The sequence below is a fragment of the Elgaria multicarinata genome, chromosome 4, assembly GCF_023053635.1.
Source record: "Elgaria multicarinata webbii isolate HBS135686 ecotype San Diego chromosome 4, rElgMul1.1.pri, whole genome shotgun sequence".
Classification (NCBI taxonomy): Eukaryota; Metazoa; Chordata; class Lepidosauria; order Squamata; family Anguidae; genus Elgaria; species Elgaria multicarinata.
In genome coordinates, this window is record NC_086174.1 from 18,432,735 (window position 1) to 18,455,748 (window position 23,014).

The 23,014-nt window shown below is 43.1% G+C and overlaps 1 protein-coding gene across 2 annotated transcripts in view; it reads left to right on the forward strand.

The window, feature by feature from the left end:
• Window positions 1-22,598, forward strand: part of FSHR (follicle stimulating hormone receptor) — a 110,106-nt gene extending 87,508 nt beyond the window's left edge. For both annotated transcript variants that reach the window (XM_063125530.1, XM_063125531.1), the window contains 3 exons: window positions 5,863-5,937; window positions 12,692-12,877; window positions 21,152-22,598. In XM_063125530.1, coding sequence (XP_062981600.1) covers window positions 5,863-5,937; window positions 12,692-12,877; window positions 21,152-22,313 — 1,423 coding nt within the window. In that variant the 3' untranslated portion in view covers window positions 22,314-22,598. The remainder of the gene's footprint in view (window positions 1-5,862; window positions 5,938-12,691; window positions 12,878-21,151) is intronic.
• The last annotated feature ends 416 nt before the right edge of the window (window positions 22,599-23,014 follow it).

The following is a 23,014-nucleotide window of genomic DNA, read 5'->3' on the forward strand; positions in this document are numbered from 1 at the left end:
ACACTATTGCCCCGCTCGTGCTCTTCGCTCCTCTGATGCCATGTTTCTCACCTGCCCAAGGGTCTCTACTTCCCTTGCTCGGCTCCGTCCATTTTCTTCTGCTGCCCCTTACGCCTGGGACGCTCTTCCAGAACATTTGAGAACTACAAGTTCAATCGCAGCTTTTAAAGCTCAGCTAAAAACTTTTTTTTTCTAAAGCTTTTAAAACTTGATTCTGATCTGACTTTTATACTGTTAGTTTTACTCTACCCTGTGCCTGTTGGGTGCATTCTCTTCCCCTTCTTATTGTTTTATTATGATTTTATTAGAATGTAAGCCTATGCGGCAGAGTCTTGCTATTTTATTGTTTTACTCTGTACAGCACCATGTACATTGATGGTGCTATATAAATACATAAATAATAAATAATAATAACTTGGTGCCTCTAGATGTGGAAGACTGAAGACGGAGATTGGAGTATTCAGGAATGACAGCACTCTGAAATTGACAGAGTTAGACAAGTTTGTACCTCTGTAAATGAATGAATGAATGAATGAATGAATATTATTTTTAAAGTGCATGCACTTAGAAACCCAGATCTTATTTTCCTTCAGATCATAGAATCATCTATATAAATAAAAATGAAAAAGACCGTTCGTTACTGTCGTTATATCTCCGAAAGTTCTTCACCAATTGCTTTGAAATTTTGACACAGCGTTGCATGCGAATACGCGAGTGTTGTTATGTAACTATGTTCTCTATGGGGTCAAAGGTTTGTCTTAAAATCGAAGAAATAGGCCTCCTCAAAACCAGTCCTGCTGATCATTGTGACATCACCAACCAGTAGGCCAATCCACTGCCTCTGCCTCCTCTCCTATTTGCATGTTCTCTCCTATTTGCTCTTATAGGTCATTGTGGCATCGCCAACCAGTAGACCAATCCACTGCCTCTGCCTTCTCTCCTATTTGCATGTTTTCTCCTATTTGCTCTTATAAGTCATTGTGACATCACCAACCAGTAGGCCAATCCACTGCCTCTGCCTTCTCTCCTATTTGCATGTTCTCTCCTATTTGCTCTTATAAGTCATTGTGACATCGCCAACCAGTAGGCCAATCCACTGCCTCTGCCTTCTCTCCTATTTGCATGTTCTCTCCTATTTGCTCTTATAAGTCATTGTGATATCGCCAACCAGTAGGCCAATCCACTGCCTCTGCCTCCTCTCCTATTTGCATATTCTCTCACAATTGGCTGAGTGAATATAGATGTCACACCTGTGACAGTTACACGTTCTGAAGAAAGGTAACTGCCAGGAGTTTCCACTAACCTCCTCACCGTAAAAACATCCTTTTTAAAAAACCAAACAATCTGCTTTACTTCATCCAAATAATGCCTCGCAGAAGATCACACTTAGGTTGTCGTACTCGCAGAGTGGAAGCACTGCGACGAGAAATTGCAAATCAGACTGAGGAAGAACGGGCATCAGCAAACGAGAAAAAAAGAAAAAGAATGCCTCAAATACGTGCCAAGGAACCAGCCAAGCAACGTTCAGCCAGACTTGAGGATGCACGGTTGCGAGCACGGCAATCGCGTTCTACAGCTTCAGATCTGCTTTGTTCTCAACAGAATGAACGCGACAGGCTGAGAGTGGCTGAAAGACGTCAACGAGAAACAGCACATCAGCGTCAAACACGACTCCGTGGTAAACAATCACATGATTACAATCACCTTGCATTCCGGTACAACCCAGCTGATGATTATAGTTTGAGGTGGCATGTTCTCATCGGCACTATGACTGAAGTGTGTCCTTATTGCAAGGCTCGTAAATTTAATGGAGAAACAAAAGGAATGTGTTGCGCTGCTGGAAAAATTAAACTGCCTCAACTTGGAGAACCACCAGAGCCATTACAAACTTTGCTTGCCGGATATACCACAGAATCAAAGCATTTCCTATCTAACATCAGGAAATACAACTCATGCTTCCAAATGACGTCGTTCGGCGCAGAAATCATCACAGCTCTATTTATGCCAACTTTCAAAGTCAAAGGACAAATTTATCATAAAGCCGGCTCCTTCCTTCCGTTTCAAGATAGTCAACATAAATTCCTACAAATGTATTTCATTGGTGATGGCAATGATGAATTGAATGCACGCTGCGGAATTTATACCAGCATAAAAAGGTCCATCGTTTCAAAACTGCAACAGCTACTTCACGAAAAAAACAATTTAGTACATTTGTTCAAAACAGCAATTGACATGATGCCATCTGATACACACAAGATTGTTATTCATGCTGACAAAACGCCTGCTGGAGAACATGTGCGAAGATTCAATGCTCCAACTATAGACGAAGTGGCAATTGTTATAGTCGGAGATCAATCTTGACAGGACCTTTCAAAGGTGAAGATGTCCTCATTCCTCGCATTCCTATGATTCCAACAGATATGCCATTTCAATTTAAGAGATTGCAATTCCCAATTCGATTGGCGTTTGCAATCACCATCAACAAAGCTCAGGGCCAATCTTTAGAATTGTGCGGTTTAGATCTAGACACAGATTGCTTCTCACATGGACAATTATATGTTGCGTGTTCTAGAGTCGGCAAACCAGACAATCTCTATATCTACACAGACAATGGAACAACTAAAAATATTGTATATCCACAAGCATTGTAAAATTAAACATATTAGAAACATCCGCTTTGTCTTTTTTTTCTTTTCAGTTTAACCAGACTGAGCCACAGCAACGCGTGGCAGGGTACAGCTAGTAGAATAATAGTTGAGAGGGGCCTATAAGGCCATCAAGTCCAATCCCCTGCTCAATGCAGGAATCCACATTAAAGCACACCTGACAGATGGCTGTCCAGCTGCTTCTTGAATGCCTCTAGTGTTGGAGAGCCCACAACTTTCCTAGGTCATTGGTTCGATTGTCGGACTGCTCTAACAGTCAGGGAGTTTTTCCCGATGTCCTGCCAAAATCTGGTTTCCTGTAACTTGAGCCCATTATTCTGTGTCCTGCACTCTGGGAGGATGGAGAAGAGATCCTGACCCGCCTCTGTGTGACAACCTTTCAAGTACTTGAAGAGTGCTATCATGTCTCCCCTCATTCTCCTCTTCTCCAGGCTAAACATGCCCAGTTCTTTCAGTCTCTCCTCACAGGGCTTTGTTTCCAGACCCCTGATAATTCTTGTTGTCCTCCTCTGAACCCCCTCCAGCTTGTCTGCATCCATTTTGAAATGTGGTGCCCAGAACTGGACAAATACTCAAGATGAGGTCTAACCAGTGCGAAATAGAGGAGAACCAGTACCTCGTGTGATTTGGAAGCTTTGCAGTCAGAAGTCCTCCTCTTTTGATTGTAGATTGTCAGATGAGTTAGATTCAAGGGACAGTGTCCCAGAGCTCTGATGCCCCAAGAGGCTAAAATGCCACACTTTCAACCCTGCACCCACCCCCAAATTCTGCAGCCTCAGTGATCACTTTGTGGGCCAAAATTGGCCACATACATGGTCCAAATTCCTCCCTCAGGCCAAGCCAACCACCCATATTTGATGCCATGGCACAGAGCAAGACATCACAGTGGAAAAGGGAAGGCAGGGGAGACATCTGCTCCCTGTCACCTTTCCTCACTGCAGTGCCTTGCAGGACCCTAATTGTTTTAGTAATTCCTTCACCGCTCAGTGGTAGACTAGAACATACTTTTCATGCAGAAGGACCCAGCTGCATCTCTCTGGGGCTTCAGACAGGAAGGACCCTGTCTGAAGCACCAGAGAACCACTGCCAGGCTGATGCTAGATAGACCAATGATCTGACTCCATCTAAGCCAGCTTTCTGTCTATGTTATGATCTCATTTATGATTTGCACAATTTACACGATTATTTTAATGTATTTTATTTTTTGGTAAGTTTATCATTCTTTCGTTCTGGTACATAAGTCACATAATAAGTCATACATTTACAATCCATTACAGTTTCGATTTCCACCTGGTTTTAATATTGATATCCATTAACTTGGATAATAATACACTTCGTTTCATTATTCCCCACTCTTAAACCCTGGATCACCCATTTACAGACTGCATTTTCTGTCAAACAGGTTCAGAAAGGAACCCCCTTTCCTTAGTCCTACGCTCTCCATAGCACTGTATATGCAGATGGAGACGTTCTCCCACGTTCTGTTTATTTACATATTCATTTCCTCCACACCCCTTCAAACTTGTCGCCATCTAATTGTCCTCAAGCAACTTTTGAGTCAATTTCTCTAAGAGAGCAATTTGCCAAACTCTCTGATACCAGTTTTCAATCTTAAGCCTTTTACCAGCTTTCCAATGCTTGGCTATCAACCATCTTACAGAACTTTATTATGCTATGTATAGGCGTGTGCACATTTCATTAGGGTGTGCACCCAGGGATTTTTTTTTTTAAAGGCGAACATTTATTGAATACGCAGCCATAAAGGATATTATTTTTATTCATTTATTAAACACTGTAGACACTGATGCCCTACTCTGTGTTCAGCTTGTCTGACCACGAGAGTCCATTGTAGGGGGCAGGGGATGACGAGATTCTCCTCAAGCCTTAGCAGTGGTGACATGGACCAGAGCAGGGGCTTTTGAGGCGATATTAGCCTTCAGAGCCCTTCTCCTGGCCTCTTTGAAGGGTGGCTTCTGGCAAAGAGGCTCCCAGCAGAGCGATTCCTTTTCACTCCTGCTGCCCAGATCAAAGGTGCTCTCTTGGAGGCAGCAGTCCTTCAGCATGGTGGTGGAGCTGCCAGAGGGCAGCTGGGGAACCATTCCCACTGCATCTGAATCCCCTTCTGGATCCCCACTCAGTGCCTCCCTCAATTCAGCACTTATCGCTTGAGACTTTAGGGTGTGCCTGGGCATAACCGGCACACCCCTTGCACATGTCCCTGGTCAGCAGAAAACCACTCATAGAAAATCTTGCAAAATCATGTTATTTTCAAAGCCAATTTAAGATTGGTTATCTTTTTAAAAATAATTATAAAAAAAACCACAATAGCATTTAACATCAATAGATTTGAAAATTATCAAAGATAAAAGGTGATGCTGATCACGGAGGTTGTAGAGAGTACATTCGTAAGCTTCCCTGTTTGGTCAGGCTATAGCAGAGAGAAACAGTTATATCTATCAATGTCTAAATTATATCTATCTCTCATACAAACAGTGAAAGTATACCAGGCATTGGAAAAAACTAGTGGTTTTTAGACTTCTGTCTCTCAGACAAATATATTCAGTTATCTTGGTCATTTCTGCTACCTTCCAGACTTTTCACAACCATTCTTCAAACCTAATTTAAAAGTATCTGGGTGGGACTCTTGGGAATTTCCTAGCTGAGGATCACCACCATTATTCAATGTATTAAGGTTATTTTCCAAATAATATCATTTGTATCAAGGCCATTTAATATTTTAAATCATGGATCAATTAAAGGATAGTGATTTTAGCAATCCAGTTAATTGATTGGGTCAGGGAGGGATCATGAAATGGTAAGAACATAAGTGCCATGCTGGATCAGACCAAGGGCCCATCTAGTCCAGCACTCTGTTCACACAGTGGCCAACCAGCCATCAGCCAAGGATGAACAAGCAGGACATGGTGCAACTGGTGCAGACAGGCTTATTGCCTCGAATACTGGAGATAGCACCCAACCATCAGGGCTAGTAGCCATTCATAGCCTTTGCCTCCAGGAATTTATCCAACCGCCTTTTGAAGCCATCCAGATTGGTGGCCATCACTACATCTTGTGGTAATGAGTTCCATAATTTAGCTATGTACAGTGTGAAGAAGTACTTCCTTTTATTTGTCCTGGATCTCCCACCAGGACAAATAATCTTTCTAAACTTTTATTTTTCATTCATTCCTAACAGAAATTTGAGTGGCAACTACCACCTTGACAAGTTACCTAATGAAGTTTTCCAAGGAGCCAATGGACCTGGGTTTTTGTAAGTACTAATCCTCATTTGTTGCTTGTTATTGTATTACGATGTAAGATAGATGCTCACAACAAACAAGGTTGACTCTCAGTGGATGGCTGAGAATAGAATGGTTGAATGAATTTTTAAAAGCACGTGTCTCGCTACAAGTGTCTCGCTACAAGTGCCTTCCAGCTCCAAATTCTATGCATGTATATTTATTTTTGATATCCCACTCCTTCTAAAGGGCCTGGAATAATGTACACATGGTTCCCAACACATGATTAATTTATAGAACTTTAGCCGCCTGCAGGCTTCTAAGGAACTTAAGAATAGGAATAGACAAATCTGTCAATTTTAGCTTCTTTCAGTCTTAACTGCATTTCATCCCTTTCCCACATTGGTTTGCAATTTTTCAAAAAAGACTGCATGAAAATTTGTACATCTTTCTGTTCGCATTTCCCCTAATATATGGATTTTGCAAGCAATTTTCCCTAATATAATGCATTTTTCATAGTCCCCCCCCTTAGTATACACATTTTTGTGCATATACTCTTCCCTTAATATATGCATGTTTATGTACATTTTTGACTGGAGAAGTGTGAGCTGCAAAATCTAGAGGACTGTGAATACCAAAGGATTACTGTGTTTCACTCTGTGTATTGGTTCAGAAAGTGAGAGTTCCCCGCCACCGCACTCCATCCCAAATTAAGAAATGTACTTCCTTGAGATGTATCAGTGGGCTCAGGCATTGATGGGGGTGTTGAACGCCAAGTCCATGGGCTAAATCCAGCTTACCTGGGGTCCAATTCTAGAGTGGTTAAGCATCATGGTGGTGAAGTATTTTGAGCTAAACGTTATGGCTCAGTGTGTTGTGTGAACCATTTCTAACCATGGTGGCTACATAACCACGTTTTAAACACGCTTACTTACCATTTGCTGCAAAAGAGTTAGTGGCCTAACCATGGCTTAGTGTGTTGTCTGTACAGGCCTACTGTAGGAAAGAGGACGTTGGACTAGGTGGTCCCTTGGACTGTTCCAGGATGGCTTTTCTTATCACCTTTTGCACCCTAGTTGTGGTTGTGTTTTGGATATTACTCAAAGGGGAACCCATTTTCCCTGTTATGACACATTTAGGGTTTTGCTCTCTACCTCTCTAGGCAAAACCTCAGATTTAACTTGTTGTTTCCACTTTGGGATTCTTTTAGATCAGACATGGAGACTCCTTCACAGTGGAGATGTAGGGTTCTGTATATGGAATGGGGAGAGGGGCACCATCTTCTCCTTCACCATAAGCCTCAAAATTTCTTGAGCTGGCCCTGCCAACTCATCCACCATTTTGAAAATTAAGTAAGTTTCTGACATCTTAGAACTGAACTACACAGACAGTTATGGATATCACGGGTGCCAAACTGGGTCTGGGAATCCAATGGACTCCCCCACAACCCAGCTCACCAGCCCATAACACATTTTCAGGCCCGCACTTCAAGCGCCCTCCCAAGCTGACGAGCACACAGCAGCTGTTCGCCCACTTCTGGAGCTTCCATTGCTGTGCACAAGGGAGAGTCCATAAATTGCGCATTTTCTAACTTGCATAAATGGCAGCCGTAAATGGCCCCTTTACACAACGTGGGAATTACGCTATTTCCAGAACCTCCATTGTTGCACACAATAGCGGCTCCGGAAATTGCGTATTTCCTACCTTGCATAATTAGTGGCCATAAAGCCCCATTTACGCAAGGCGTGAATGCTCTGGTCACACTTTTAATTTTGTGTTAATGGGACCTTTACGGTTGCCATTTATATAAGGCAGATGATACACAATTTCCAGAGCCTCCACTGTGCACAACAGTGAAGGCTCCGGACCAAGGCACATGGATTTGCAGCCTCATTGGGCACTCACCGAGCCATGAGCGGGTGCGGGCGGCGACAGCGGATTGGTGAGCTTCTGCCCGAGCTAGACGCAGGTGAGTCCGTCCATCCCAACAGATAGTAGATCGATTTGGGCTCTTCCTGGATGTAATCATTTCAGAAATGTATTGCAGATGAGGGTAATACAACATAAAAAACCTGCCTGCACATAGTCTAGAATTTCAGGGAAGAAGGCTCAGCTGGACATGTGCGTTGCATCACTTATGCAAGCAACTTTGTAACTTGGCATGTGGCTGCAAAATCTTTGGAAATACTGACTCTGTATCCTTTTTGTGAACATGAATTACCCACCACTGCTAATTGTCACCTGAGTGCAGACTCAGGAACAACAAGACTTTAGACAACCTGTTTTGCCATTTCATACAATATCATTCAGTGTGCTGGTGAAGAAGAAGAAAAAAGAAAGAAGAAAAGAATTGATTTAGGCAATTCTGTTTTTACCCAGCAGAGATGTTATTACGGGTCAATCATTCTTGTAAGTGAAAGAACATTTGGGTGTACATTCCAGTGACAGACGACTAGAAAAACTCTCTTTCATGATTTTGGCCAGGATATATATATATAAAAAAGGCAATTTACCATCCACAGAATGGTGTAATAGAACAGAATAATTCTCATAAAAATAACTCAGTGCTTGAATTTGAACTATCGGATGAATCTGAACTGCAGTGAAATCAATTTGATAACCCATCAGAATGTGATTGTGTGTGGCCGCTGCTTACAAAGGCATCACGTTAACTTTTCACTACAGGAAATGATGGCGTGTAGGGATGGGCTCCCCCCCCCCCTCAAAGAAATGTTTATTACTTGTCTGCTCAAAAGAAGCTTCAGTAACAGCCTTATCCAAATGAGAAAATCATGGATAAAACAGAATTGGTATCCTGAGCAGGGGGGAAAGAAATGGGGACATAAACATTATCAGGAACACAAAGGACAAATTTGGAAGATCGTGATTTATGTAAGGTTAGTGACGCTGTGAGACTCGGAGGCCTTTTCCCACACACAGAAATGCAGGGATCTGGTTGAGATAAGCCCCATAAATATGAATGCATGATCAAGTCAGGCAGGATAATTAGATGAATCACAGGGCACAGATCTTGCTGGCCTATAGCACATCAGACAGCAGCTGGAGAATCACATATTTAAATCACAGCTTTCCCATGTATAAAACCAAAACAAGACCTCTTTTCCATAAAAAGGAAGAATAGGGAAAAAAAGTTCTCTCTCTCTCTCTTCTTTTTATAGATTTCAAATAATTTTGTAATTCCTTTCTTTTGTAATAAGTTATTTGTGTTCAGTCCATTTGGATTTTGTTCATTTCTCAGATTTCAGTTCATGTTTTGGAAATCCAAGAAACCGGCTCTGTCTTCTGCTGCCTCTGTGTTTTACGTTTTACATAGTAATGACATGAAATGTGCAGGCTTTTGAGTCATCCCTCTTAGCATCATGCCTTCCAAACGTCCCCGTTTTAGAGGCAATTAAGATAGGGGTGGCGTCTGATAAACTTTCCATTATTCTATCCAATGGGAGACCCAATCTGTCTTCTGCCACCTGTGAACTTGGTGTTTTAAATCTGAATTGCATGACCTTGGCTGGCTCCACAGAACTCTGCAAGAGCTTCATGCTTGCCAGATTTCAAAAAGATCAACCTGCAGGATTGGCGTTTTTTATCATTTGGTGTAGGCAGGAAGAGAGGGGCACACCTGCAAGGTTGGCGTTTTATCACTGGGAGTGCAGCTTGGTTTACCGTCTTCCTCCTTACCCTACCTGCATTGATCTGGCTCTCAGTCTTGAGTTGCCTTGTCCCATGTATAGACAGACTAGTGGATAGACCCAGCTTCGCACAGCCTGGAATTTCCTTTAGGTTGATACAGAGAAGCCTTCAAACAAACTTACACAGAGTTTCATAACAATCAAATGATGTTGAATCAGTACATCTTTTTTTAAAAAAAAATGGATCGGCTGCCATTTTGTTTCGAGATGGGGGGACAGAATTGTCACTACATCTAAAACCATCCCAGATAGAGGTAGAACAAATCCTGAAAGCTTCATAACAATCGGATGAATGGTTTTTGAGTCCATAGAGGACGTATGGACAAACACTTCCGTAGATAGTTAAAGTTAAAGGAAGCCAGGTTCCAGCTGGACATCAGGAAAAACTTCCTGACTGTTAGAGCAGTACGACAATGGAATCAGTTACCTAGGGAGGTTGTGAGCACTCCCACACTAGAGGCATTCAAGAGGCAGCTGGGCAACCATCTGTCAGGGATGCTTTAGGGTGGATTCCTGCCTTGAGCAGGGGGTTGGACTCGATGGCCTTGTAGGCCCCTTCCAACTCTGCTATTCTATGATTAGATAGATGATAGATAGATAGATAGATAGATAGATAGATAGATAGAGATAGATAGATAGATAGATAGATAGATAGATAGATAGATAGATAGATAGATATTCAAGTATCAAAAAACCCCTGCCATTTCAAAAGATCAGAAGTAAAGCTATCTCCACAAGCTCCACAACTCCACAAATCCAGGAAGCTAAGGCTGATGACATATCTGACATGTGCCGTGATCAGTCTTGATGTTATGCAATGTCACAATTTACGCTTGGTTACAACTTACCTTCCATGCAGTCACACTTTTCCTGAGTCTTTCAGTCCCAAATCCAGGCCCAAACTTTTTTTGTGGTTGTGGCGGTAAGACCTTTGTTTTAAAAAATGAACTTATCTGAACCCCACTTCTGCCTCAGAAGTGGAACTCTTGGGTCTTCATACCTCTGCAGCAGACTCATATATATTTTTTCTCAGTCTTGGTCTTGCTCTCATGCTGATCCTATCCAAATTGTCAATTTTCAGCAATGAATACAAGCACTGGAGCTTTATCCTCTTTCAGGCCCTTTAAGCTGCAATCAGGTTTCACACTTGATCAGTTTTGTGTCATCCTCCAATTCTCGCTCTCTTTGGTTTCTTCTCTCCTTCAGACCACTAATGTAAAGCGAAAGCAGTGCTGGACCAGATGCCAAATGCACTTGAATTCTCTGCATGACATTTTCCTGACACACTGATTTGCATCCATTTATCGTTGCCGTTCAACAATAGTGATTTGTGTGTGTTTTTAAAAAATCCATAGAACTTCAGTGTAAATACCCAATTGCTAATGCTACAAGAAGTTGCTTTCTCATGCTAGTACAGAATCCAAATAGATTGCTTATTCTTGCCTCCTCTTTGTCAGTTCTTACTGCTGTTTTCTTGCAGGATGGAATCATGTCTCCTCAGTGCGGCTTTCCTCTTAGAAAGCTGGGCTCATTAGCTATATTGACATCCTTAGCTCTGTGCAAGTCTCACTAAAAAGCTTAATTCCAACTATTGCCTATCTCCTGCAAGCCACCTATCCATTCAACAGCTGATCTATGATGGACGTGGAATGTTCACAAATATTCTAACATCTCAGGACAGATGTGTCAGCACTGTAAAATTTTGGTAAACAGTGCATTGGCTTGTAGAATCAGCTAACAGTATTCAAGGTGGGAGGTCACCTGAGTTTCTTTAGGGTGGAACTGTAGCCTAGATGCAATATTTTGTGAAGGGGATAAGGTGTTAGAGGCTGGAGATCCTGGATCAAGACACACACAAACACACACCCCTCAATGCTTTACAATAACCAACCAGATCTTTGGCTGCTATAACAAAGGTCCGCATAGTATTCCCCGTAGTAACCTATGGCTGAGAGAGCTGGACCATAAGGATAACCAGGCTATCTGAAGGAACGCCTCCTCTCGTATGTACCTGCCCGGACCCTAAGGTCATCCTCTGCAGTCCTTCTCCGTGAGCCCCTGACAACGGAAGTGAGGCAGGTGGCTACCAGGAGGAGGGCCTTCTCTGCTGTGGCACCCGGCTGTGGAATGAGCTCCCTAAGGAGGTTTGCTTGGCACCTACATTATATGCTTTTAGATGCCAGGTGAAGACCTTTTTATTCTCCCAGCATTTTAACTGTCTATAAATAAATTATAACTTGGTGTTTTAAATTTGTAATTTTGCATTGCTGCTGTTTTTATCTGGTTGAGCTTTTATATTGTATTTTATATTATGGTTTTATACTGTTTTTTTATACTTTGAATGTTTTTAATTTTTGTGAACCGCCCAGAGAGCTCCAGCGGTATAGAAATATAATTAATAAATAAATAAAATAAATAAGGCTGAGCGAAGGAAGATAGATGCTTTTGAACTGTGGTGTTGGAGAAAAATTCTGAGAGTGTCTTGGACTGCAAGAAGAACAAACTAGTCCATACTCCAGGAAATAAAGCCAGACTGCTCACTTGAGGGAATGATATTAAAGGCAAAACTGAAGTACCTTGGCCACATAATGAGAAAACAGGACACCCTGGAGAAGATGCTGATGCTAGGGAAAGTGGAAGGCAAAAGGAAGAGGGGCTGAGCAAGGGCAAGATGGAGGGATGATATTCTGGAGGTAATGGACTCGACCTTGGGGGAGCTGGGGGTGGTGACGGCCGACAGAAAGCTCTGGCGTGGGCTGCTCCATGAAGTCATGAAGAGTCGGAAGCGACTGAACGAATAAACAACAACAACAAATTTAGCACAAAGGTCAGACTTTATCAATGAGAAAGTATGCATTCCGCTCAAGAGTGTTTACTTGAAGTAAAACCCACCGAGTTACTGAGTTCAATGACTTCCAAGCAAGCTTGCATGGGATCATGCTATCCTATTTTTAGTAATTTTTGCTTCATTGTTTATTTTAAGTTGCTAATGAAGGAGGTTCTAAAATGTTTCCAACATTCCAGGTATGCAGTTAATTGGATGGCTTAGAATCCAAATTAATCGCATTTCTTTTTAAAGGGATATTTCAGAGACGAGGATCAGCCAGCTGCCCAGCATTGGACTTGAGAATATTAACAAGCTCATAGCCAAATCTACCTACAACTTAAAAAAGCTACCTCCCTTGGACAACTTCCGTGCCTTGATTGAAGCGAACCTCACCTATCCAAGCCACTGCTGTGCATTCGCAAACTGGACCAAGCAAAAGTGAGTAGCTCCATTTGTTTTGCATTTAGAGTTTAAATTTATTTGAAAATCTTTCTTGATTTAGGCGGTACCTATAGCTTATGTGCAATTTCCCAGGCCTGCCACCTTCATGTTAGATCACCTCTACAGTATGTTCCTCAACCGAGTGAGAAACCAGTCAGTTCACATTACAGCGGTCAAGTATAACCATCTTTCCATGTGGCTTAGACAGCAATAGGCTACCCATTAGAATAGGGGTGTTTAACCAAATTCCCAAGAGCCAAATTCCATTTCATAAGAAGAGCCAATGCTGGATCAGACCAAGGGTTCATCTAGTCCAGCACTCTGTTCACACAAGGGCCAACCAGCTGTCGACCAGGAAACCACAAGCAGGACATGATGCAACAGCACCCTCCCACCCACGTTCCCCAATGACTAGTGTATTCAGCCTTACAATGCAGGAAAACACAGAAAAACCAGGAAACCAGCAAAGGATAGGCAGTCAAGAGGAAGTGGGAGGGGCTTCTGGGGCATGGCCATTGGCGGAAACCTGGAGGGCTGGATTAGAACCTCTGGCAGGCCAGAATTAATGCCCCAGCCTGAGGTTCTAGACCCCTGCATTCGACCTTGCACCCAGGGGGAAGCTAGGATTCAAGGGAAGTTTCCTTGCTTTCTGGCCTTCTTTGTATGGGTGTGGCATGTCAGCTGCGGCAGTCAAGATTGTCTACAGTAGCGCCCATGAAAGAAGGAGGGGATTGGCCTGAACGTCTACAAATTGGGCTCTGAGGGCCACCATGCTGAAGAAACTCCTCTTCCTTCTTGCAAAGGCTTTTTTGTTTGTTTGTTTCATGCTGGTAAGGCAGAATAGGCTGGAGAGGGCCCAACCATCATGAAAAATCATCACCATCTTCATCATCATCATCATCATCATCCAAAATCCTGCTGGATGCCTTATGGCTTTTGGCTGTATGACCATTTTAGTACGTGGTTGCATTGTCTTGTTCCAGGGCACGGTTTCAAGGCACATGACTCAGCCACCTTGTTGAAGCTAAACAGGTCTAGGTCTCATCAGTGCGTGGAGGGGAGACCACCCAGGAACCGCATGGAGCCACCTTGAGTTCCACAATGGAAGAAGGGTGGGATATAATTGCAATAAATACATAAATAAATAAAACATTGCAAGCATCCTCTTTGGATATGCATAATGTCACTCTCTCTAGGTTTTGGGACTAGCCTGATAGATAGTGCTGCCTCAGTCACCTTTGTTGTCCAAGGGCTCCCAGTTCATGGAGAGGCTCCCCCTTGCTTGGGTGGCAGTTCACAGAAACACTTGGGTTGTTTTGAATGCCACCGGCAAAAGAGAGAGAAGTCTTGAGTCTTTGCAGCTGGCCGAAAGGGAATCAGGCTTTGGGTGGAGAAGTGACATGCTGTTTGCTTTTGGGGTACGGCCTCCCATCACATTTTATCTGAATGCCCGATTGCTCTGCCCATGTGCAACATGTATGTAAAAGAACAGATATTACAAAACAAAACCAAAAAAACTGTAAATCTCCAGTCCTCTTCTCACAAAAGAAAGACGTGTCCCCCATAAAATCCTGCACCTGGAACTTCCTGTAATTGTAGGTGGGGAGAATATAACAGGCCGAGACATTTGGGCAGCTTGGGGACAGAATAGGAATGGGCATAATATAATGGATATCCACTGTTGTGCACTTATGTCCCTGATTTCTGGAAAGGTTCATTAATACGACCCCTGTGGAGCCTTCACTGGTTCTAATTACAGGGTCTTCTCAGCCTCTTAAATCAGACTTCCTTGCAACTGATTTGCCATCAGTGGGCCTTCAAGCATCAAGGGTCCTTCTCTCACCCTCCGTCTTTTCAAGTATTCTTTGAGATTTGCACATTGATTGATTTAATTAACCCTAAAGCTCTGTCTGTTTGCTATGCTGATAATGCTTTTAACTGCTTTACAGTTGAATGTTTTACAGCAGGGGCAGGATGGCTTCATTCTTGCATAATCTACTCCTTTTGGTGCTTGAGAAGCCCCCTCAAGGCTCACCACTGTGTATCTCTTTGCAGAGAAGGCATAACCAGACTGTTTTAAGTGAGCCTGAGTACACATTCTTGCTTAAGAAGAGCTTTAAAGCCTCCTTTGCACACACACACAAAATATCCCAGCATCCATCTAGTCCAGCGCTCTGTTCACACAGTGGCCAACCAACTGTCGACCAGGGACCAACAAAGCAGGAGCTGGTGCAACAGCACCCTCCCACCCATGTTCCCCAGCAATTGGTGCACACAGGTTTACTGCCTTGGATACGGGAGGTAACACATACATCAGAGCTAATGAAGTATACAGCAGGGGCTAGGAAACAAAGGGATCTGGAAACAAAGCCCTATGAGGAGAGACTGAAAGAACTGGGCATGTTTAGCCTGGAGAAGAGAAGATTGAGGGGAGACATGAGAGCACTCTTCAAGTACCTGAAAGGTTGTCACACAGAGGAGGGCCAGGATCTCTTCTCGATCATCCCAGAGTGAATGTAAGCCTATGCGGCAGGGTCTCGCTATTTACTGTTTTACTCTGTACAGCACCATGTACATTGATGGTGCTATACAAATAAATAAATAAATAAATAAATAAATAAATAAATAATGACATGGAATAATGGGCTCAAGTTGCAGGAAAGCAGGTTCTCACTGGACATCAGGAAAAACGTCCTGACTGTTAGAGTAGTCTGACAATGGAACTAATGACCTATAGAACATAGAATCATAGAATAGCAGAGTTGGAAGGGGCCTACAAGGCCATCAAGTCCAGCCTCCTGCTCAATACAGGAATCCACCCTAAAGCGTCCCTGACAGATGGTTGTCCAGCTGCCTCTTGGATGACTCTAATGTGGGAGAGCCCACAACCTCCCTAGGTAACTGGTTCCATTGTCATACTGCTCTAACAGTCAGGAAGTTTTTCCTGATGTCCAGCCGGAATCTGACTTCCTGTAACTTCAGCCCATTATTCCGTGTCCTGCACTCTGGGAGGATCGAGAAGAGATCCTGGCCCTCCTCTGTATTTGAAGAGGTTGTGGGCTCTCCCACACTAGAGGCCTTCAAGAGGCAGCTGGACAACCATCTGTCAGGGATGCTGTAGGGTGGATTCCTGCATTTAGCAGGGGGCTGGACTCGATGGCCTTATAGGCCCCTTCGAACTCTACTATTCTATGATTCTATGAGAACTGTTTAAGCTGCTGCCCTCTGCAGACTCTACCTTTGCCCATACAGAAGAGCTCCATGTCATGTAACATTCCCCCCCCCCTTGGCTTCAGAAATAGAAATACCTTCTCAGCGCCTTCTTGCCAACAAACTCTCCCACTCAGAAGGACAGTTGGCTCTGAGGAGGCATTTCTTTTTCTGAAGCCAAGAAGGAAAACGTTACTTGACATGGAGATCTTTTGCCTGGGCAGCTGGTGCTGAGCGGTTATAGTTTCCCACTTGGCATCAAAATGCAACATCTCTATCCCAGCCTCTGGTGCAGTCATCCGGAGAGTTGCTTTATTTGCTTGCTCCGAAGCTTTGATGAAACGAATCAAAGCAAGAAAGGTGATGATTCTTTCATTGCATGGAGTTCAACCGCAGAGACTCCACTCAAGCTTTTGGGTTCAGAATAGTGTGTGTTTGTTTTCTTCCTGGAAGAAAAGAATGAGGTTGGGGTTGTTGTGCGTCTTTTAAAAAAATATAGCCATCACGCCTTCATTTTTTTTCCCTTTACCAGCCAGTTTGAGGTAACCCACAGTGATAAAGCAACATTAAAAAACACTTTATATATAAAATAATATACTGCATTATATGCTGTATTTTGTGATTTTTGAAAACCAACTTCAGCTATTGGGCGGTACAGAAATCTTCTTTGTTTGTTTGTTTTCCTTTTTATTGTGAATATCAGCAAAACAGATCAGAAAGTACATCGAAGAAATGTAATAAATAAATTAATAAATGATACATAAGAATACAAAAAACCAATCACACAGCAGTGAAAGGCGTGGGACATGTCTACACCAACCATTTATCCCGGGATCATCCCGGGACCATCCCTGTGCGTTCAAATGACACACAGGGGATCCCGGGAGCAGGCAGGGACGATCCCTCCATTTGCCTGGGAAAATCCTTAGGTGTAGAAGGGGCCATGGAGAGAGTGAACAGAGATAGTCTTCTCTCTCTCTCTCTCTCTCTCTCCCATCACACTAGAAATTGGGGTCAAAAGGACATAAGAACAGGTTGTTGTAGTGCAGCATTTTGTTCGTACAATGGTCAACCAGCTACCCCCGTGAAACCCACAAGTAGGATATGAGTTTAACAGCACCCTCCTTACCATGTTGCCCAGCAACTGATGAATGTATGCTTACTGGCCCTGACACTGGAGGTAGCACATTGTCATCAGGACTAGTAGCCATTGATAGCTTTCTCCCACAAGAATTTGTCCAATCCTCTTCTAAAACCATCCAAATTGGTGGCCATCACTAAGTCTTATGGCAGTGGACTCCATAGTTTAACTATGTGTTTTGTGAAGAAGTCTTTCCTTTTATCTGTCCTGAATCTCCCACCAATCAGCTTCATGGGATGACCCCCACTGGGTTCTAGTATTATGAGAGAGGGAGAAAAATGCCTCCCTATCCGCTTTCGCCACACGAAGCACCGTCTGAGTGTGCAGCCAGCTTGTCCTCTCCACCACCTTCCACACGTGAGGATGATGAAGGAGGAGGGAAGTAACAGAAGTGATGAGGCTTCCGGGAGCATCCTCGCCTGGCCTGTTGGGGTCCCCTGTGCCACAGTCCCGGCCACTGCTCAGGGTCAGGATCATGACGCTGACCCAGATCAGATGACATGCTAAGCCACGGTGGTTAAGCACTTTGAGCTAAACATTATAGCTTAGTGTGTTGTGTGAACCATGACTTAGTGTATCATATGAACCATTCCTAACCATGGTGGCTACATAGCCACAGCTAAAACACACACTCATTTACCATTTGCTGCAAAAGGGTGAGTGGCCTAATGATGGTTTAGCGCAGTGGTTCCCAAACTTTTTCAGGTAACCACCCCCTTGGTTCCACAAACTCATGTCCAGTGCCCCCTACCCTACACTATAAAAATCATGATTCAGAATAGCAGTTTTCAACAACCCACTAAGGAAGATAATAACAATAAACTATAAAACAGTAGCAATTAATTGAATATTTATTCAAAATCCGAAGCACTCGCCACAGGCTTGCCAAGGGAGGGAGGGAAAAGAGAGCGACCGCCTCTGTTTTGCAGCCGGCATGGCGGGGCATACCAAATAGGGTATGTGTCTTCATTAGCGTTTTGGTGCTTTGGAAACATTTCAATTCACCGTTAAAAGGACTCTTCTTAAATACATGTCTGGATTCTTCCCCTATATGGCTTGGGACCGAACTACCTTCTCCCATAAAAATGTCCCTAGGTTTTAAGACCTTCTGGAGAGGCGCTTCTCCAAAAAGACCACCTCGAGCACCCCCCTGCCACCCCTTTGCTTCTTAGTGCCCCCCTGCTGCCACCTTGCCTCTTAATGCCCCCCTATGCAATCCCACCGCCCACTTTGGGAACCACTGGTTTAGCGTGTTGTCTGAAAACGCCACTGTCAACATAATTACCCCCAACCCTTTTCTTTAAATCACCCCTCAAAAAACCAACAAAATACCCCATATCATTAAGGGGAGGCCAATTTTGGGGAGCCAATTTCTCTCAGCCTTACCCGTGCCCCTTCTGCTTCCATAGCCAAAATAGTCTTACTGATGTGCACCTGTGTGCAGATCTATTTGCTTATTCTAAAGAGTCCGCAATGGCTTGAGGAACATTTTCAGCTCTGCTTTGATGGAGCCTGATCAAGGGTTCCACGTGGGACGTGGCAAAGAATTCTTCTTCTTTTAATCTCAAGGTGGCTTCTGATGTTCCTCAGCTTCGTCATGTATAATTCCATGACCCCCCTCAGGAAATTTCAGAGGTGGATGGAGAGATGAGCACTTTTGAGGTGAGCTACCTGGGTGTAGCCTGAAATGCTTCAAAGTGACCTCAAGGAGCAACAGGGAATATGGTACTGAGACCTCTTCCCTCGCTCCTTGCCTCCTGGAAAGCTTCTGATTTGAGGATGATTGGGATTTACAAATGTTCACTTAAGCTTTGCACACACAAAAAAAAAACGATAGAGCAAGATGAAAGCAAAGTACTGTGTGAGGTTAGCTTCTCTAGAGTGACCATATGGAAAGGAGGGCAGGGCTCTTGTATCAATAATAATAATAATAATAATAATAATAATAATAATAATAATAATAATAATAATTCTTACCCGCTTCTCCGTTTGGATTGAGGCAAGGAACAACAATAAGTATAAGTACATAAAATTGATTAAAAACATAGTGCACATTATTAAAACATCCTAAAAACATCCTAAAATTCCACTGGGTAGGCCTGCCGGAAGAGATCTGTCCTGATAGCTTTCTTAAATGCTAAAACACTTTTAAATTGACAAATCTCCTCCAGCAGGCCATTCCACAGTCTGGGAGCAGCAGAAAAGAAGGTCCTCTGGGTAATACTTATCAACCTAATTTTGGCAGGCTGAAGTAGATTCTTCCCACTCCTGGCCGTTCTATAAAGTTCTACGCAACTTTAGCAATTGTATAGAAAAGGGAATTTCAGCAGGTGTCATTTGTAGGCATGCAGCACCTAATGAAGTTCCCTCTTCACCACAACAATTAAAGCTGCAGGAACCCTGCCCTCTTTTGTATCTGCTCAATGTCTAGCATCACTAAAACAGTCAAACAGGCAAGTAGAATCAAGAATAATAAAGATGACAGTTAAATGGAGGCCACTCTAAACAGTACGGCCCTTAGCCATGTTGGCTGGGAATGATGGGAATTGGAGTCCAACACGTCTGAAGGGCTCCAGGTTGGGGAAGGCTAGTTTAAAGTGTGGGCCACAGATGAACTGAAACGCTTCTACTTTATCTGCCCGGGTGATCAGTGGCTGATTGTCTTTTGTCCTCCTGCCTATGAGATACAATCTGCATGTTAAACTTCTAAAGCTGCCAGAGTCTATTATGAAATCCAGTCAGCTTTTTTTTTCTTTTTTTGATCCTGTCTGATGTAAAGATCTGTTTGTATCCTAAGCAATCGTGTCACTGCAACTTCCTCCCTGCATTTCTTAGGGCTTTTTCGTGCTTTGAAGGGCTGTCGCTCATGGAAGTAACATTCTGAATATATCGGCGTCTTTGTCTCAGGAGAATTCCAGATCAGCATTTGGGGGTCTTGGTTGATGGCTTCTCCTGTGTTTATATAGTCCAAATCAGAGCCCATCTAGTAACCCCAGCTACAAGCCCTCTCTTGAATGGCTTGTAGCTGGGCTTGTAGCTGGGGTTTTACATTGAATGGCAGCCTGTCATTCAATGTAAAAAAGAGACCACTTAAACAAAGACCACATTTAAATCAATTTCCAACAACAATACAGCAGTCAGACAGCCAAGTGGAGTCAGAAATAATAAAGATGACAATTAACAGAAACCTTGGATTGTGCCTGGATGCTTAGAGATATAGCTCTATGTAATTTATTTATTTTATTATTTATTTATTTATTTATTTATTTATTAAAACATTTGTTTTATCACTGGGATCTCAGGGCGGCGTACAGATAAAATCAGAACAATGTAAACATAAATCATTTACACAGATAAAACGTATTAAATCGTTAACAAATTAAAACCAGTAGAAAAAATATTAAAGCAATAAAAAAAAGTTAAAAACAATTAAGACTATGTGTAGCCATAGAATTATAGAATCATAGAATAGTAGAGTTGGAAGGGGCCTAAAAGGCCATCAAGTCCAACCCTCTGCTCAATGCAGGAATCCACCTGCATGGAGAATTTAGCCCTCAAAGGCTTTGATAAAAAGCCATGTTTTAACTTGGTGCTGAAATGAAGTCAGTGTCGGCACCAGTCAGGGCCTTCAAGGGGAGGGCCTCGCACAAGCGGGGTGCCACCACAGAGAATACCCTCTCCCACGTCCCACCATAATGTATATCTCACGTTGGTGGGATGTGGAGGAGGGCTTCTCCAACAAATCTCAAATCTCTGGCAGGCATATATAATTTACCCAAAGAAAAATTGCAAGGGGTTGTATCATCAATTCTTAATGTAGAGATACAATCAGGGGGGGGGGTCTTTTTGTTATGTAACTGACTCTGTTTTCTCTGCCATGTTTCCCAGGCTCTGACTGTATTGTTTTTCGCCCGTTCTAGTTCTATGTTGCACCCCATCTGCAATAAGTCCTCAATCAGAGAAGATGAAACAGATTTTGGCCTGGATGAAAATGATTACTATCACACCCTGTGTAAAGACGAGCTTCCAGTGACTTGCTTCCCTGAGCCCGATGACTTCAACCCATGTGAAGACATCATGGGCTACAATATTCTCAGAGTCCTCATATGGTTCATCAACATCCTAGCAATCATGGGGAACCTTGTCGTCCTCATCATATTAGTCAGCAGCCAATATAAGTTCACCGTCCCTCGGTTCTTAATGTGCAACCTTGCATTTGCAGACCTGTGCACGGGCATCTATTTACTGCTGATTGCAATCAAAGACATAGAGACGAAAAGTCAGTATTACAACTATGCCATAGACTGGCAAACTGGTGCTGGTTGCAACGCGGCTGGCTTTTTCACTGTCTTTGCCAGTGAACTTTCTATATACACGCTGACCGTCATCACTTTGGAGCGATGGCACACCATCACCTATGCCATGGAATTAGACCGCAAAGTCCGCTTCCGACATGCGATGGCCATTATGCTTGTGGGATGGGTTTTAGCCTTCGCCGTGGCCCTCCTTCCCATCTTTGAAGTCAGCAGCTACATGAAAGTTAGCATCTGCCTACCCATGGATATAGAAACGCCCCTTGCCCAAGCGTATATCATGTTTCTGTTGGTACTGAACATCCTGGCTTTCCTCATCATCTGCACCTGCTACATCAGCATCTACTTCACTGTAAGGAATCCCAACGTCTTCTCCTCCAACAGCGACACCAAAATTGCCAAACGCATGGCCATACTGATCTTCACGGACTTCCTCTGCATGGCCCCAATCTCTTTTTTCGCCATATCGGCATCACTCAAGGTCCCTCTCATCACCGTATCCAACTCAAAGATCCTCCTTGTTTTGTTCTACCCCATCAATTCGTGCGCCAACCCGTTTCTCTATGCCATCTTCACCAAGACTTTCCGCCGGGATTTTTTCATTTTGCTGAGCAAATTTGGCTGCTGTGAAATGCATGCCCAGATTTACAGAACGGAAACTTCCTCCTCTGTTCATACCTCCCATATGAAAAATGGCCATTATACACCAGCTCCTAAAATCAGTGATGGAACAATATATTCATTAGTCCCTCTGAATCATGTGAACTAAAGCAGAATGTCCATAGATTTATGCCAAGAGTTATCAAAGGGAAGTCCAGGCTTACCCTAAGGAGACATGGGCAAAAGAATACAGAAGTTTCTCCAGGTTCTCATCCAGCTGCAAAATGCCCAGAGTTAAGTGTTCTTCAGTCAATTGAGTTAGGTATGTATTAGGCCAGAGTGTCTTGATTTGGCCAGGTGCTAAAATGCCTTGGGTGGGATCCAAGTCGTAGTCAGAATAGACTCATTGAAATCAATGGGAGTTAAATTAATCATAACTAAATTAAGACCTATTGATGCCAATGGGTCTACTCTAAGTATGACTAAGTCTGAATCCCTCTACATGGACAGTACAAATGCAATACAGCCCCAAAGTGTATTGGTTTTCAGTGCTAGTAAAGCAGGGCTGCAAATTTCTGTTTTTGCTTAACCTGCTGTCCATCCCCACAAACTGTACGCCAGGGATGGTCGAGAAATTTGTCCGATTCACATTTGTATGCAAACATACCTAATTTTGCACCTTCAGACCAATACGCAAACTGAAATTCAGTTATGCTTTGAAATTTGCACCTCTTCGAATTTTTTAACGGAGTTCTCCAATCAAAACATTTGCACGATGATGTTTATATTAGGGGAACATGCACCTCAAAATGAATATATTAGTGAAAATAACATTTAAAATGAATTACATTAGGAAAATCGCTTGCAAAA